The sequence below is a fragment of the Magnolia sinica genome, chromosome 19 (assembly GCF_029962835.1).
Source record: "Magnolia sinica isolate HGM2019 chromosome 19, MsV1, whole genome shotgun sequence".
Lineage (NCBI taxonomy): Eukaryota > Viridiplantae > Streptophyta > Magnoliopsida > Magnoliales > Magnoliaceae > Magnolia > Magnolia sinica.
Genome location: NC_080591.1, coordinates 10119864 through 10133894, shown reverse-complemented (window position 1 = coordinate 10133894; position 14031 = coordinate 10119864). Strand labels below are relative to the sequence as shown.

Genomic DNA, 14031 nt, shown 5'->3' with positions numbered 1-14031 from the left:
GATTGAAGGCTCCAGTGAACCACACCACATAATGCGGTGGGGATTGAAAGCTTGCTGTTGTTATTTTATGCATGAACCCAAAAAGACAAAAGGTAAATTGAAGGCTCAAATGGACCACACCACGTATAGGATGCAGTGGACCACACCACAGGATGCAGTGGGGATTGAAAGCTTACCGTTGAAAACAAAAATGGTAAGCTTTCAATCCCCACTGCATCATGTGGTGTGGTCCACTTGAGCCTTCAATCTATCTCTTTTTCGGGTTCATGCTTAAAAATTATTAGCCAAAATGGATGGACGACGTGAATAAAACATAAACATCACAGGGGACCCATAGAGCCCTTGTGAGGACCTTCCGCTAGGTCCAGGTGGGGGTTGTACCCAATCCGCACCCAGATATACAACACATACATGAAGGAGGGCCCCACGGTCAAGTACCTATTAGGAGTGTACATCGAGTCGAACCAAGTCAAGCTAGCCTAAGCTCAACCCGGCTCGAACAGTGGCTGACCTCGGCTCGGCTCAGTCCTCGAGCTTGACTGGCCAGCTCGGGCCGAGTTCGAACCAAGATCAAGCCGAGTTCACCATTGAGGCATTTCCATAAACACCTTTACTGTAACTTCAAAATCTCACTGTTTTACAAACAGAGAGACAATGGTTTTACAGGTTTTTTCTCAAACACATTCTAAATAACATAAAAACCCAAAAAAAAAAAAAAAAAAAAAGGTATATGTTTCATGTGCATACCGTCCTTGCTACTAGCCAAACCTTCCTTGCTACCTTGCCACCAGCCAAACCTTCCTTGCCACCTTGCCACCAGCCATATTTCGTTGAGTCATTTTATCAAGCAGTTGGTGAGCAACATCAATGGCAAAGTAATTGAGTCACCGAACTAGTTCGATCCGAGTTCGATTCAAGCTGGATTTGATCCGAGTCGAGTCGAGCTGGGGCTGCTCGAACTCATTTTCAAGCTCAAAAAATCAGCTCGACTCAGCTTTTTCGAGTCAATTTGAGCGAGCCAGCTCAGTTCGTGTACACCCGTAGTACCTACCGACTGAATCGACACCTGGGCTAATCAATGGCCTAGATACCACAAGCGTGTGCCATGGTGGCACATGTACATGTCATTTTGTACAAGGACAATGCCTTTTGAAAAGGAGCACAGCCCATTGTGAGAGTTCAGTCTCATCACGAGTCTATGTGACATAGAAAGGCCGGTTTGATTGAAGGAAAGGTGAGTTCAAGGTGGGGGAGCAAAAGAAAGATGATCCTTTTGTCACGTGCGTTTAGAGTTTTTCTAGGATAAGGTTTCTTGAAAATGACTATCTTTTAAAAGCATCTTTCAAATTCAAAGCTTCTCATTTTTCTTTGATTCTTCAAATGCCATTTTCTTAAAGGTCTTCCTTCATTGAACTGTAATCCTAGCTAGTTGTAAACATGGCCCACCAAAAAATATAAAAAAATTAATAATCTTTTTTACATAATTTTCAAGCTTGCTTGGTGCAATTTCGTCCTAAGTGTTGCGCGTGTTACATCCGCTCCATCCATCACAAATGTGCTCTCTCATGTTCACCGTGCAAATCAAAAAATACACCGATTAAAAACTTAGGTGGACCATACCAGGATAACGGTGTAATTCACACCTGCGTGGTGTGGAATGCTTGAGTTTTGGGTTTTACTGATTTATGACGTGTCTATTTATCCTCATGAGACGAACTTGATGAACGGATTGGATGGGATATACAATCTATGGTGAGCTCAAACACAAACCTATGTTTGACACTCCCTCCCAAATGTTCCTAGTGTGACCCACCGGAGTTGTGGATCAAGCTGATTTTTTTCCATACAGTCTAACATTGAAAATATCGCCCAATGGATGGAGCAGATGTCATACGGTCAACACAAAGTAGGCATAAAAATGCTTAGATGTTGTACCCATTGTATGCAACAGGTGTTGTAGAGTATCATGGTCCTCGGTATTGTGCAATTGGGCGTAAAGGCTTTTTGAAAGTGAATCTATATTCTCTCCACCACACGTTCAACGAATAAAACCTTTGATGCTCTGGGAAAGCATTACAGTTAATATACAGCCAATGTGATATTGACCGCACGACATCGAAATAAGTGAAATTAAACCATGCATGGTGGGCCATACCTTAGCTGGACAATATGCGTGCGCGCGTGCTCCCCTACTAACGGTAGCCTAGGGGAGCCATTCGTGTGCTACCTGACCAAACAGTGGAAGGCCCACCCCTAATTTATTAGGGGTGCCACTTTAATGTGTATGCACAATCCAATCCGACCAACAGTTGCTTCTTTTACTGGTAGGCCTAGCGCTGAAAAATCAGTTTCACTCGTGATTCACATGTGCCACGCCAAAGAAAAAAGTTGGGAGAGAGACATGCACTGTTTATTTTTCACCGGGCATGACGGTTATATAAAATTTGGCCCAACAATCAGGCTCATTCGTAATTCAAGTATGCCATACTAAGGGAAATACTTTGGAAGATGAGTATTATGTTGTACACTATTTTTAATTGTGTGGTCCACTTGAATCACATCTATAAACTAATTTATTATAATTCTATATATAATATTGAGTCACCAACCTAATGGTGGAAGTGGAAGTGGAAGTGGAAGTGGACTTGGTATCTCTTCATTTTAGGGCTCATGCCCTAAAATAATCATCCAAAACAGATAGGGCATGGATAAAACATATTTAATCATCATGGGCCTACTGATGTGGAGTCGGTCACGGAAGTTATCTGGACTATTAGACCTTAAATCGGACATATGTCGCAATCTGGAATGAGTTATTCGGCATACTATATATGATTTTGGAGTAGGACGAGCTACTTTAGCCAATCAACCTAAGGAATGTCAGGCTGCCCACGTCGAATTTGTGAGATTCCATCAAATCGACGGTTGAATTTCCTATTTATTTCCATTTTTACTATAAATAATAAGTTTTAATTTAATTATAATTCTTCATCCGTTAGGCTTTAGGAGTTGCGCCCAACATGAAAAGTGCTTAGAATGATTAGGAGAACAGCATGGTAGAGCCAAATACGGCAGTTATTATTTTTGGTTGAAAACCTTACATACTAGTAAACATCACAACTATCTATAAATAGTAAGTTTACTATTTATAGTGAGTTGTGAATTCTAAAAGTTTTAGTTGTGATTTGATTATGAAATTTTGTTTTATTACTTAGTATCCATATTTAAAGGGTTGTAAACTTGTTTATTTCATTCATCAATTAAATTATAAATTTATAGAATTTTTTTCTTTTTTTTTCTTTTTTGTGGATTCAAGAAGTATTTGTGATGAGTCAATAGATTCAGAGCAGTTATCTTTGAGGAAGATGGTGATTGACCTCATCACGCTCATCCCAATGTCACCCACTAAACTGACCATTCCAAAATGTAGTGTAAGTTAGCTCTCCTGTACACACAATTATAGGCTAGGATTGATTTGAAGATATGATTTTTCAAATCTGGGAAATTAAAAGTTTAATAGCATACAAGTTCTAAATGCACATGTATAGGCGATTCTCCTTTTAGAATAACTTCTCCACACCTCTCTTTCACGTCTTAAAACGGCTACCTCTCTCCCTAATTAATTAAGGTCTCTGTAGGTCATTTTATTGTGGGACCACTCTCTCATATTTTCCACACTCATTCATTTTTTTAATGTTTTGTGCTACTAATGGCCAGTTGTAAAGTCATAGCATATGATAAAAAAGCTCTTCTCATAGGGCCTTTTTTTTCCAATGGAATTTTCTTCCACGGTTAGTACGAGGCATGGGCCAAGTCAATCTTTCTTAACTTGAAAACAAAGTTGTGGGTAATCTAAATCACACAACTATTTCAAGCACATTTTCAAACCATCTATTTTCTAACCTTCCATGCGTTTGTTACACAATGTCATGTTCATCGCGGGTGCGCTAGCCGTCCAAAGATTTCCGTTGACGCCAAGAAGATTTTCAGTTAATCATCTAGGTTCAGTGTAGCTGTTATCTCCACAAGATTAACTCTACGACTATCTACATAAGCAATGATGTGTCCAAACACACATAAGAAGTGACGTGCGAATGTTTATGCACGTGCACACGTTCGCATCCACACATGTGGTCAATGTATCAGGCGGTGCCGTGTATCACATGTGAACGTGTCACATCATTGGTGCATGGACAAAAGCACATGGGCATGACCCACGCGCGCACCGACTCGTTGCGGGTCCGAACCGTACCGTGCGCGCGTAGCACATGCGAGGTTAGGAACCAGGGCGCGGATTAGCTACTGACGGGTTCAGTAGTGAGACTCCTACTGAAGTGACGTCACTAAGTTTGGTGGGCTCCACTACTATGTATGTTTTGTATCCACGCCGTCCATCCATTTGGAGAGATCATTTTAGGGCAAGATCCAAAGAATGAGTTAAAACCAAAGCTCCAGTGGACCCCAGCACAGAAAACAGTGGGGGCAGTGACGCCCACCATTAAAAACATCTAAAAGTCAAAAGAGTTTTAGATCAACCTGATATTTGTGTTTTCCCTACTTTCATGTCTTTTTTAACTTTTGAACAGGTTGGATTTCAAATAAACATTATGGTGGGCCTTAGGATAGTTTCAACGGTGGGAATCACTTTCCCCAGTGTTTTCTGTGGTGAGGTCCACTACAGATTTTTATTTGCTTAATTCTTTTGTTCATACTCTAAAATGTTATCTCAAGATGGATGGACAGTGTGGATACATCATATACATCCTAATGTGGCCAACGGAACTTGGTGACGTCACTTCCGTAGCCGACTCGCTACTTAACTTGTCGGTATCTAATCCGCGTCCAATGAACCAGTATATGGATGCACACGGATTAGATGACAGGTTGAGTAGCCAGGTTGGCCACTGAAGTGATGTCGCTAAGTTTTGTGGGGCCCACTATAATATATGTGTTATATCCACACCTTTCATCCATTTAGAGATATCATTTTAGGTTATACAAAAAAAAATGAGTCAGATCTAAAACTTGAGTGAACCCCACCACAGAAAACAATAGAGAGGGTGACATCCACCATTAAAATTTTCTAACAACGGCAACAAAAGTTTTCGATCAAGCTGAAATTTTTTTTTTTCCCTTCTTTTATGTCTGTCTTAACTTATAAAGAGGTTGGATCTCATATAAACATCATAGTGGACCTTAGGAAGGTTTCAACGGTGGACATCCCTCTCTCAACTGTTTTATGTGGTGGAGTCTACTCCAGATTTGAATCTGACTCATTCTTTGCCTCATGACTTAAAATGATCTCTCCAAATGGATGGACGGTGTAGATACAACACATACATCATGGTGGGTCTCACATAACTTGGTGACCTAACTTCACTAGCCAGTCTGGCTAATCAACCTGTCAGTAACTAATCCGGGTCCTATATGGATGTGTACATGTGTAAATGACAAAGCTGGGATGAAGCCATCAAACTGGGGCAACCAACATGATTAATTCATCATGGGGTTGCATCATCCCATTGAAAAATATCATGCCTTTCTCTTCCATTCACCATACTTTATTTCATTGTCATGTTAGGATGCTATCTATACAGTGGATGTGGTGCCCACCTCCGTTTGAAAAGTCTCTGGGCATTGTGGTGGGAAAACCCTGTTTCCTAGTATCAGTTCAAGAGATTGCTAGGAATTCAACCGAATTGGTTGTTGAAATTTACAGATTCCAACTATATATATATATATATATATATATATATATAGAGAGAGAGAGAGAGAGAGAGAGAGAGAGAGAGAGAGAGAGAGAGAGAGAGAGAGATATAAAGATACCAAATAATATATATATATATATATATATATATAGAGAGAGAGAGAGAGAGAGAGAGAGAGAGATTTACAGATTCCAACTATTATATATATATATATATATATATATAGAGAGAGAGAGAGAGAGAGAGAGAGAGAGAGAGAGAGAGAGAGAGAGAGCCTGGATGGCCTATGTGATGTGTCACCCTATAAAACCTTTGGGCCAACTTCCAATTGTGGACCATAGCAAAGAGAGGCGAATCAAAGAGGAAATTGTTTCCTTTTACCATAGCCCACCAAAGTTTTGGATCAAGGTAAAAGTTGGGCAATAGGGTTTAATAGGGTACTGCATTATGTGAAATGTTCAAATGATGAGTTTTCAAAAAGTTCCCATCGATTCTCTGTTAATCATTATGGGCCCACCATAATGTGTGATGGACATCCACGCTGTGCATTTGGTAGGTTCCCTTTAGGTTATGAATGTGACAAAAATTAATCATATATAAAATTCAAATGGACCACACCATTTGAAATCATGGAAATCATGTTTAAAACATCTAAAAGCATTTGATGGGGCCCACCTGAGTTTTAGAATGGCCTAAAATTTGGTGTGACCTATCATCCAAGTGGAACACATATATAGAATGAATAGGTTGGATGTCTAAACCACATCTCACTAAGCCCCATGTATAATCAAGAAGGTTTCAATGAGTGAGCATTCACTCTCAATTGTTATCTATGATATGGCTCACTTAAGTCATGGATTAGCATATTTTTAGGCTCATGAATCATCTTAAAATATCTAATTAATGGGATGATGTAGATCACACATTAGGTGCAGCCAACAGAACTCGATCTCATTGGGAAGCTTCTATCAGGTGGACCTCATTACCTTTTCTCAACCTAACACCAGCTTCCTGGGATGGAGCTCTGTGGGGCCCATCGTGACATGTATCAAAAATCCACACATGTATTTGTTCGATGCCCTCTAAATAATAACATATCTAAAATATCAGCTGTTTCTGAAACTCAAATAGGCCACATAATCTGAAATCATGTGAAATCATGCCTAAAACATCTAAAAATATTTGTAGGGCCAACTTAAGTCTTGGAATGGCCTGAAATTTGGCATGACCCCTCATCCAAGTGGGACACACACAATGGATGGGTTGGATGTCTTAACTACATCTCCCTGAGCCTCATTAATAATTGGAAAGGTTTCAATGGGTGGACATCCACCCTCAACTGTTGTCTATGGTGTGGCCCACATAAGCCATGGATTGGCCTAGCCCATGCCCATCTCTTCCATGCATCTACTGCACGGTGTGGATGTAAGATACACATCACGGTGGGGCTTACATAGCTCGACCTCATATGAAGCTCCCATCAGGTATACCCCATAGAACCTTTTCCCTGCACATACATACATACGCAGGTATACATATACGTTTGCAGAGAGTGAAGAACTCAAGTCCAACAGGCTGGACCACAAATTAAGCTCCAGCCACTAGATAACTTCTAAATGATATACGCCAAGTGACATCTAACCCTTCAAATAGGTTCAACATACCATGAGGACCACTTAATGTAAAAATTATCTGTGATCAGGTGGACCACACCATAGAAAAAATATCATTCAATTAATAAATAGCAAAGTACAGGTTTCGTCCACTCGATGAGTCGATACTGCTAATTTTTGCGAAGGTGATCGTCATGATATGACCAACCTATTGGACGGGTTGGATATTTCACACACATCAAATGATGGAAGATATCCACTGGATGTACTGTAACTTATAGTTCAGTTGGTTGGACTTAAGACCTTATACATATGCGCGCGCGTGTGTATCTCTGTATATATATCTTCTAGTAAGGGATATACACATTATACTTGGTTTTCCAATATGCACCGAAGGGCGTATATTTCATCAATCTTGTCCATTGGTCTGTTGGGACCCATCATTGATGTCCAATTCGCCAAAAATCTCCCAGTCTGCAACATCCCAGCCACCAACCTTGGATCTTCTTTTTAGTTGAATGCAGACTGTTGTTGTATTTCTCTTAGTAATCATCTATTTACAGGCCACAAATCAAAATACCAATATTATCTTGTAAGGAAATTTGGTAGAACGCAACAGACCAACGGTCTGGATGACTGAATTACTGGCCCACTTGTACGAAGATAAAGCTGAGTACACTGTGCCATGTCCTCAGGTAGAGGATGATAGATGAAAGTGACCACAGAAGATCCTCTTAGTTGGCATTGGACCCAAAGTCAAAAAGAGCAATTGATGCCACACACACACCCACAAGTTCATCTTCCAAACACATCCTTTCCATCACTTGAAAAATGCATATTAAAACAAAGAAAGTTGTTTGGAGTTCAAATTACTGTCTCCAACTTTGAAACTAACACTAATACATTTAATGAAATCCACATTAATGAATTGCATTACAAGTAAAGGGTATCTAACCTCCTTTGATGTTGGTTTTTGACAAAGATTTAAAATTAAAATTAAAAGAGAGAGAGAGAGAGAGAGAGAGAGAGAGAGAGAGAGAGAGACATTAGGTGGGCCTCCCTTGTAGCTGTTTTCTAATTGGCCACAACTCATCCATGTCCCATAGACCAGCATCTTCCATACCATCAACCCAATTACTCTCAGACACATGGTAGTCAGAGATTGGATAGTTGAAGCTTGATGCTGATGTGGCAGTTGGGTTTATGGCCTGTAAGTCATAGCTGCTGTCAGCATAGTAGCCCTTGAAAAATGGGCTGTAGTCCATGTTGGTAAATGCATGGGAAGGACTTGTTGGGAATTCTGAGATTTCAGGGATTTGGGTGATGTTCATGGAATCTGAGGAGATGCTTGGGCTGCAATCTTCTGAGCTGGACTTGTCAAAATGGTTGGAATTGCTTGATGTGTTGTGTACACTTGTGATGATGGACTCTTGTGAGGATGCTTGTGGGGCTGTGTTGAACAGAGGAGTTGAGTTGATAGATGCTTGGATTGATGAGGATCCCATCTTCTCAAGCAATCTTGGCATCCAAAAGCAGCGGATCGTATCCCGAAACCTTGTGCTATTCGCGTCAATCTTGAGTTGTCGTGCTTGTTTTTGCACCCGCGTCCTCCAATAGTTCTTTATTTCGTTGTCTGTTCTTCCTGGAAGATGCTGTGCAATCCTAGACCACCTAGGAAACCACAAGAAAGACAACCTTAGAAACTTATAAATAAATATAATATAATTAGATAGTTATGTAAGTTTTTAAATACAGATGAATAAAGAAATTGCATAAGATACTACTCTGATACCATGTAAAAAGTTACCAATGACACATAAGTGTTAGAAATAGACTAATATGATTGAATTGATTGCGTCCTTAAAGCGTTAGGTCTTTCATATTGGGAAGGCGGCTGCTACCATCTTCCTGTTTCGAATTCTGGCTAATTATTTTTCATTTTTTTTTTTCTTTTCTATAAGCATGGTTGACAAGGCCCCTAATGTAATTTAAAGAGAAACATTACAATGGGTCCTATCCATTGCAATGAAAGCTGCCCTAAAAAACCATGACAATAGCACTAAGGAGTAAGTGTCACTAAGCTATTTATGCATGCGTGCGTGTGTGCGTGCATGTGTTAAAGAAGGTGAATGATCACAAAGATTGGGGCTGAAATAAAACAGGACCACTGCATAGAGCTTTGGCAATCTGAGAGTATTTCCTGGCTTTTCTTAATTAATCCCTAACTACACACTCCTTTGTATAAGATGGCTTTTGAAACACAACATTTTTAGATAACATGGATATGAAATCCACTTGTGACAGAAGCCTTAAACTCTGATTGAGGCTGAGTTAGCATCCCCAACAATCATAACCATAGAAAATGATTAACAGATGATGATCATGTCAAAGTTACGATGTGGGCCACACCATGCTCAGTTCTACCATTCATGCGTCCATAGAGTAAGTACATGTAAATTATCAAATAGCTTAGATGGATTTGAATCAAACTACCTGTTTCCCCACTTAGAATGAAGTTCAAGAATCAAGATCTGTTCTTCGGGGCTTAGGTTCCCGCGCTTCACGTCTGGTTTCAAGTAATTCAACCATCTCAATCGACAACTCTTCCCAGTTCTCTTCAATCCTACATAAAAATCAAACAGAACCCATGTAAGAAGAGCATGATAGGATTGAAATCCACCACCCATTACATGTCCAACGACCTAAATATGAATTGGGTGTGTCAGATTTTACCTGAACATCTAGCTAATAGATTCCAACGGCCTTCACCATGACAAGTAATGTACTGAATGAGGAGAGAGTCTTCTTCAAGTGTCCATGGTCCCCTTCTAAGCTCAGTTTCTTCTTCTTCTTCTTTGAACCCTCTCTTACTAGTAGGAGCAGTAGTAGACATTGGTATGAATTTCAATGCTTTCAAGACCCAAAAACCCAAAAAAGGTAGAATTGTTTTGGTAGTCCTTAGAAGTTCAAGCAAGAAGAGTAACAACCCAATATATATATAGACGCCCACCAAAACCAAAACAGGATTAGATTTGAAAGACTAGATAAAAAGTAAACCTGACTAGCTATCCATTCATTCCTTGTATTCCATGCCTTTGAACAAGAAGGGTGGATTGATTAGTCTATGGAATACTCAAAATTGTGGTCCTCGGACCTGATTGTGTGTGGGGTCCACTCTCAGCGATTGGAATTAAGCATTGGGCAATCCTCACCGTCTAATCGATAGATTTCTTTTAGAATGTGAAATGTTGGCTTTTATATTATTGAGGAATTATATGATCCAAATGTCGTCACTTCCGTAAATAAGTGATAAGGCAGTTGATCTAATGGGCCATATTGCGGATGGTGGGTGCCGAAAAATTCTCCCATATTCAAAGATCTCTACCATTGGATTAGTGGCATACAAACTGAACATTGAGGAAAGAATATTTGATCAGTAGCCTACAGTTTTTCACCATCCACTATCCATGTGGGATTCAATGCATCAACGGTCTGGATCATCAAATTGTAGGCCCCACAAGTAAGAAAATGGAAGAATAAGCAAAATTTTAAATTCATTGATGCTGAGGATCCTAAACGCTCCATCCATCCCACTGGACCATCCAACCGGTAGGATCTATTTCTGAAAGCGGGACCAACCAAAAGAACGGTCCCGATTGCCGGCGGTAGCCGAATTATACGGTCAAGATACTAAGGATAGCCCCCACGGATTACTTTTCTCTTCTTCTTCTTCTTTTTTTCTTCCTTTTTTTTATTTACCCTTCTAGCAAAATGGAACAAAGGTGGATTCTTGAAAATGAATGAAATCCGGGTTTAGTGGGGGATTAAGATGATTCAAGCAATTGGATTTTTTTTTTCTCTAGATTCTCTTTCTTACATGAAACGTGTTTGACTGACCAAAAACATCACTACTACTAATAAATATACAAATCAAACGTGCGCGATATTTCTAGTCTGGCGGCATTTTAGACTAACAAAAACACTACCTCTCTACTTCAATTTCAAAGGATGTACGGTATAGCTGCACAAATACGGCAGTATTTTCTTTTTTTTCCTATATAGATAAATGCATCCAAACCATTAGATTTACAGATAGGGACACCAATCTAGATCATTGGAATCCTGCGACCGCAGTGGATGCACCATTGCCTGAAAATCGCGCTAAGTTTGCTCAATGGATTTGGACCGCTTATGAAATCGGACGGTGAAGATTGATCGACGGTGTGATTTTCAGGCTGTGGTCCATCTTTCATGGGGCCCAGAATTTTTATGGTGTAGATTGGTATGCATGATACATGTACATCATTCCAGACCGTCCAATTCGTTGGACCCATAGTAGATGTTGGAAGGTCCAAAAATTGTGCCAGTTGGAGGATTCTAACCTCTGATTAATGCACTTTTTTTCATTTAACTAAGACCAAAGAATATAAGATCATTTTAATGGCCCCACACCCAACCGGTAGGATCATCTTTTCGGTGCAGTTTTTTTTTTTTTTTGCAGTGGGGCCCAATATTTGAACAGTTATCTACACCGTGTGTACCGTGGCAGTGCACATCAATGGTATTACTATGTAATTTGTCCTAGATCATTAGACGGATTTATTTGATACTCTTGCTGGGTATGATACACAGGCAATGAAAAAACGTGTGGTATACATTAACTCAAATTCAACCAACTAAATTGTGTAACTCTGGTGTTAATGATCCATCGTACCAAAATCTAATTAGTTGATTAAGCCTAGCCTTTAATTGATGGACACTTGTTTATTGAAATTAAATCATCAAATAATTTTCATTTTTAATTATCTATTATTAAACTGGAAAGGGAATTTTTATAAGATGACTATATGACTGACCATGCTTTATGGGCAAAATATTGGACAGGTAAGGAATAACATATCTATAAATAAGCGTAGCTGAAATAAGGACGCCAAGATAAGGACGAATGATTTAAACAAGGACAAAATTAGAAATGAATGCACTAGAAAGAATTTAAGAATAGCATCAATAGGTAAACAAGACAACGGAAAGCAAACTTAGTTTCATCATATGCAACAAAGAACAAGGTTTACTAATTAGAGGAAATAAGTTTTTATAAGTTGAAGGCTTTTAAAGAGTAAAGAAAAGGCTCAAGGTAACATAGATAAAGATGGTAAGAAAAGATTGTAATTAATCACCTATTAACGCAGAAAAATGTGTGAAATGACAAGAAAAATATCACTGTCTTCTTCAAATAATCAAAACCTTAAATCCACAAAAAGTAAAAGAAAAAATTTGAATATTTGCTATTGAATAATAATAAATTTATTCGATTACATCATTTATATGAAAGACTCAAAACCTTAATTTGTTTAGAAATTTTCCGAAACAGTAAAATATCTCATAAAGCCTAATTTGCCAAAAATAAAAAAGTCTAAATAAGCTTTATCAGATCATTTCCAGTCCCCCCCCAAAAAAAAAAAAAAAAAAAAAAACTAGAAAACAAAAACCCTAAAATTGAAAGAATAAGAAAGTATGAAGAAAACAAAAATTTCTAAAATTAGTAAAATTTTTCTAAAATTACCCAGCATTGCAACTTATTGACCTTGGAAGCATCCTTACATAAAAATCAATAGGTTGAGTATTTTTTTACAATGCTTGGATCAAAATTTACATTTGTTTAGAAGTCAAAACTAGACATGCACGTGACCTAGTTATGTCATGCCCAACATAGGACTAAGCCTAATTGTGACAAACTACTTCTATTTTCATCTGGGCTTCTTTGAGTTTAACTGTGCTAAGAATGCATTTTTGACCCACTCTATATCACCTATGTTCACTAAAGTCATGGGCTTTAATATAACGGAATGGCATAAAATCATTCATGCAACAAAACTCCAGTTCATTATGATAAGGCTTAGATGACAATGATGATAAACCATCTAATAAACGTCCACTAATTTACTAGTCAAATAATCAAATAAAAGGAAATTTGTTTTTTTTCAAAATAATCTTAACTAGGACTATAATTTGGACAATCTAATATGAATTACCTTTATGTCAAATAAGCAATTTATAACTAATCTCTAAGGGCCCACTAATGATGAGTCATGCTTTGCTGGAATATCATAGCTTTTCTCTTTATTATTAGATAAGGGAAGGGGGGAAAGGAGTATCAATTATTGAAGTGGGGAGAGAGAGTGGACTGTACTTGGGTTGCATGAAAAAGGAGGAAAGGGATGCCATTTAAGGTCCAAAGTTCCATCACTCATCAGATGATGCTTTTGTCATTAGATGATTTCAAGGCAAAAGTTACATTCTCACATGGTGAAATCCCATCACTTCATTTATTCCTACAATAATTGTATGATGAAATGATGATATGACTATCATCACATTCATAGATTCTTCTTTTCTTTTTCATCTCTCTCCCACACACATTCGTAGTATCAACTTTAGTAATCATTTAATAGATTCACATGCCCATTGATCTCAACCGTCAATTTGATGGGCCAAAATACCCCTTTTCTTTTCAAATCCCTTCCACATCCTTTGAATATTCAAGCTTTCCCATTTTTGTATTACTACTAGAATTGTGACCCTACATGGTATGGATATATACAAAGGAGAAATGCTCCAGTGCGTGCTGCACTATAAATTATAGTGCTCCTAGCGACATCAATTCACTTCGACAGTCCAATCGATCGATCTGAACCGTCTGTTGAGTCAAT

The 14031-nt window shown here is 38.6% G+C and overlaps 2 protein-coding genes across 4 annotated transcripts in view; both read right to left on the bottom strand.

The window, feature by feature from the left end:
• Positions 1-8328: 8328 nt before the first annotated feature.
• LOC131235698 (MYB-like transcription factor EOBI) lies at positions 8329-10433 on the bottom strand. The gene is made up of 3 exons (XM_058233000.1): positions 10055-10433; positions 9815-9944; positions 8329-8992 (listed from the first exon to the last, which is right to left on the bottom strand). The coding sequence occupies exons 1-3, from the start codon at positions 10212-10214 to the stop codon at positions 8368-8370; spliced, it is 915 nt and encodes a 304-aa protein (XP_058088983.1). The 5' UTR covers positions 10215-10433; the 3' UTR covers positions 8329-8367.
• LOC131235696 (uncharacterized) overlaps positions 10056-14031 on the bottom strand; it is a 28791-nt gene continuing 24815 nt past the window's right edge. For all 3 annotated transcript variants that reach the window (XR_009166245.1, XR_009166242.1, XR_009166244.1), the window contains exon 10: positions 10056-10191. The gene's annotated coding sequence lies outside the window, so the exon portion shown is untranslated. The remainder of the gene's footprint in view (positions 10192-14031) is intronic.

What these genes read in the sequence shown, in the direction of transcription:
- LOC131235698 (XM_058233000.1), bottom strand. Translation starts at nt 10,214, where the DNA reads ATGTCTACTACTGCTCCTACTAGTAAGAGAGGGTTCAAAGAAGAAGAA. An exon ending in TCTATTAGCTAGATGTTCAG is followed by an intron (nt 9,945 to 10,054) that starts GTAAAATCTGAC and finishes ATTTTTATGTAG; the next exon opens with GATTGAAGAGAACTGGGAAG. An exon ending in CATTCTAAGTGGGGAAACAG is followed by an intron (nt 8,993 to 9,814) that starts GTAGTTTGATTC and finishes GTGGTTTCCTAG; the next exon opens with GTGGTCTAGGATTGCACAGC.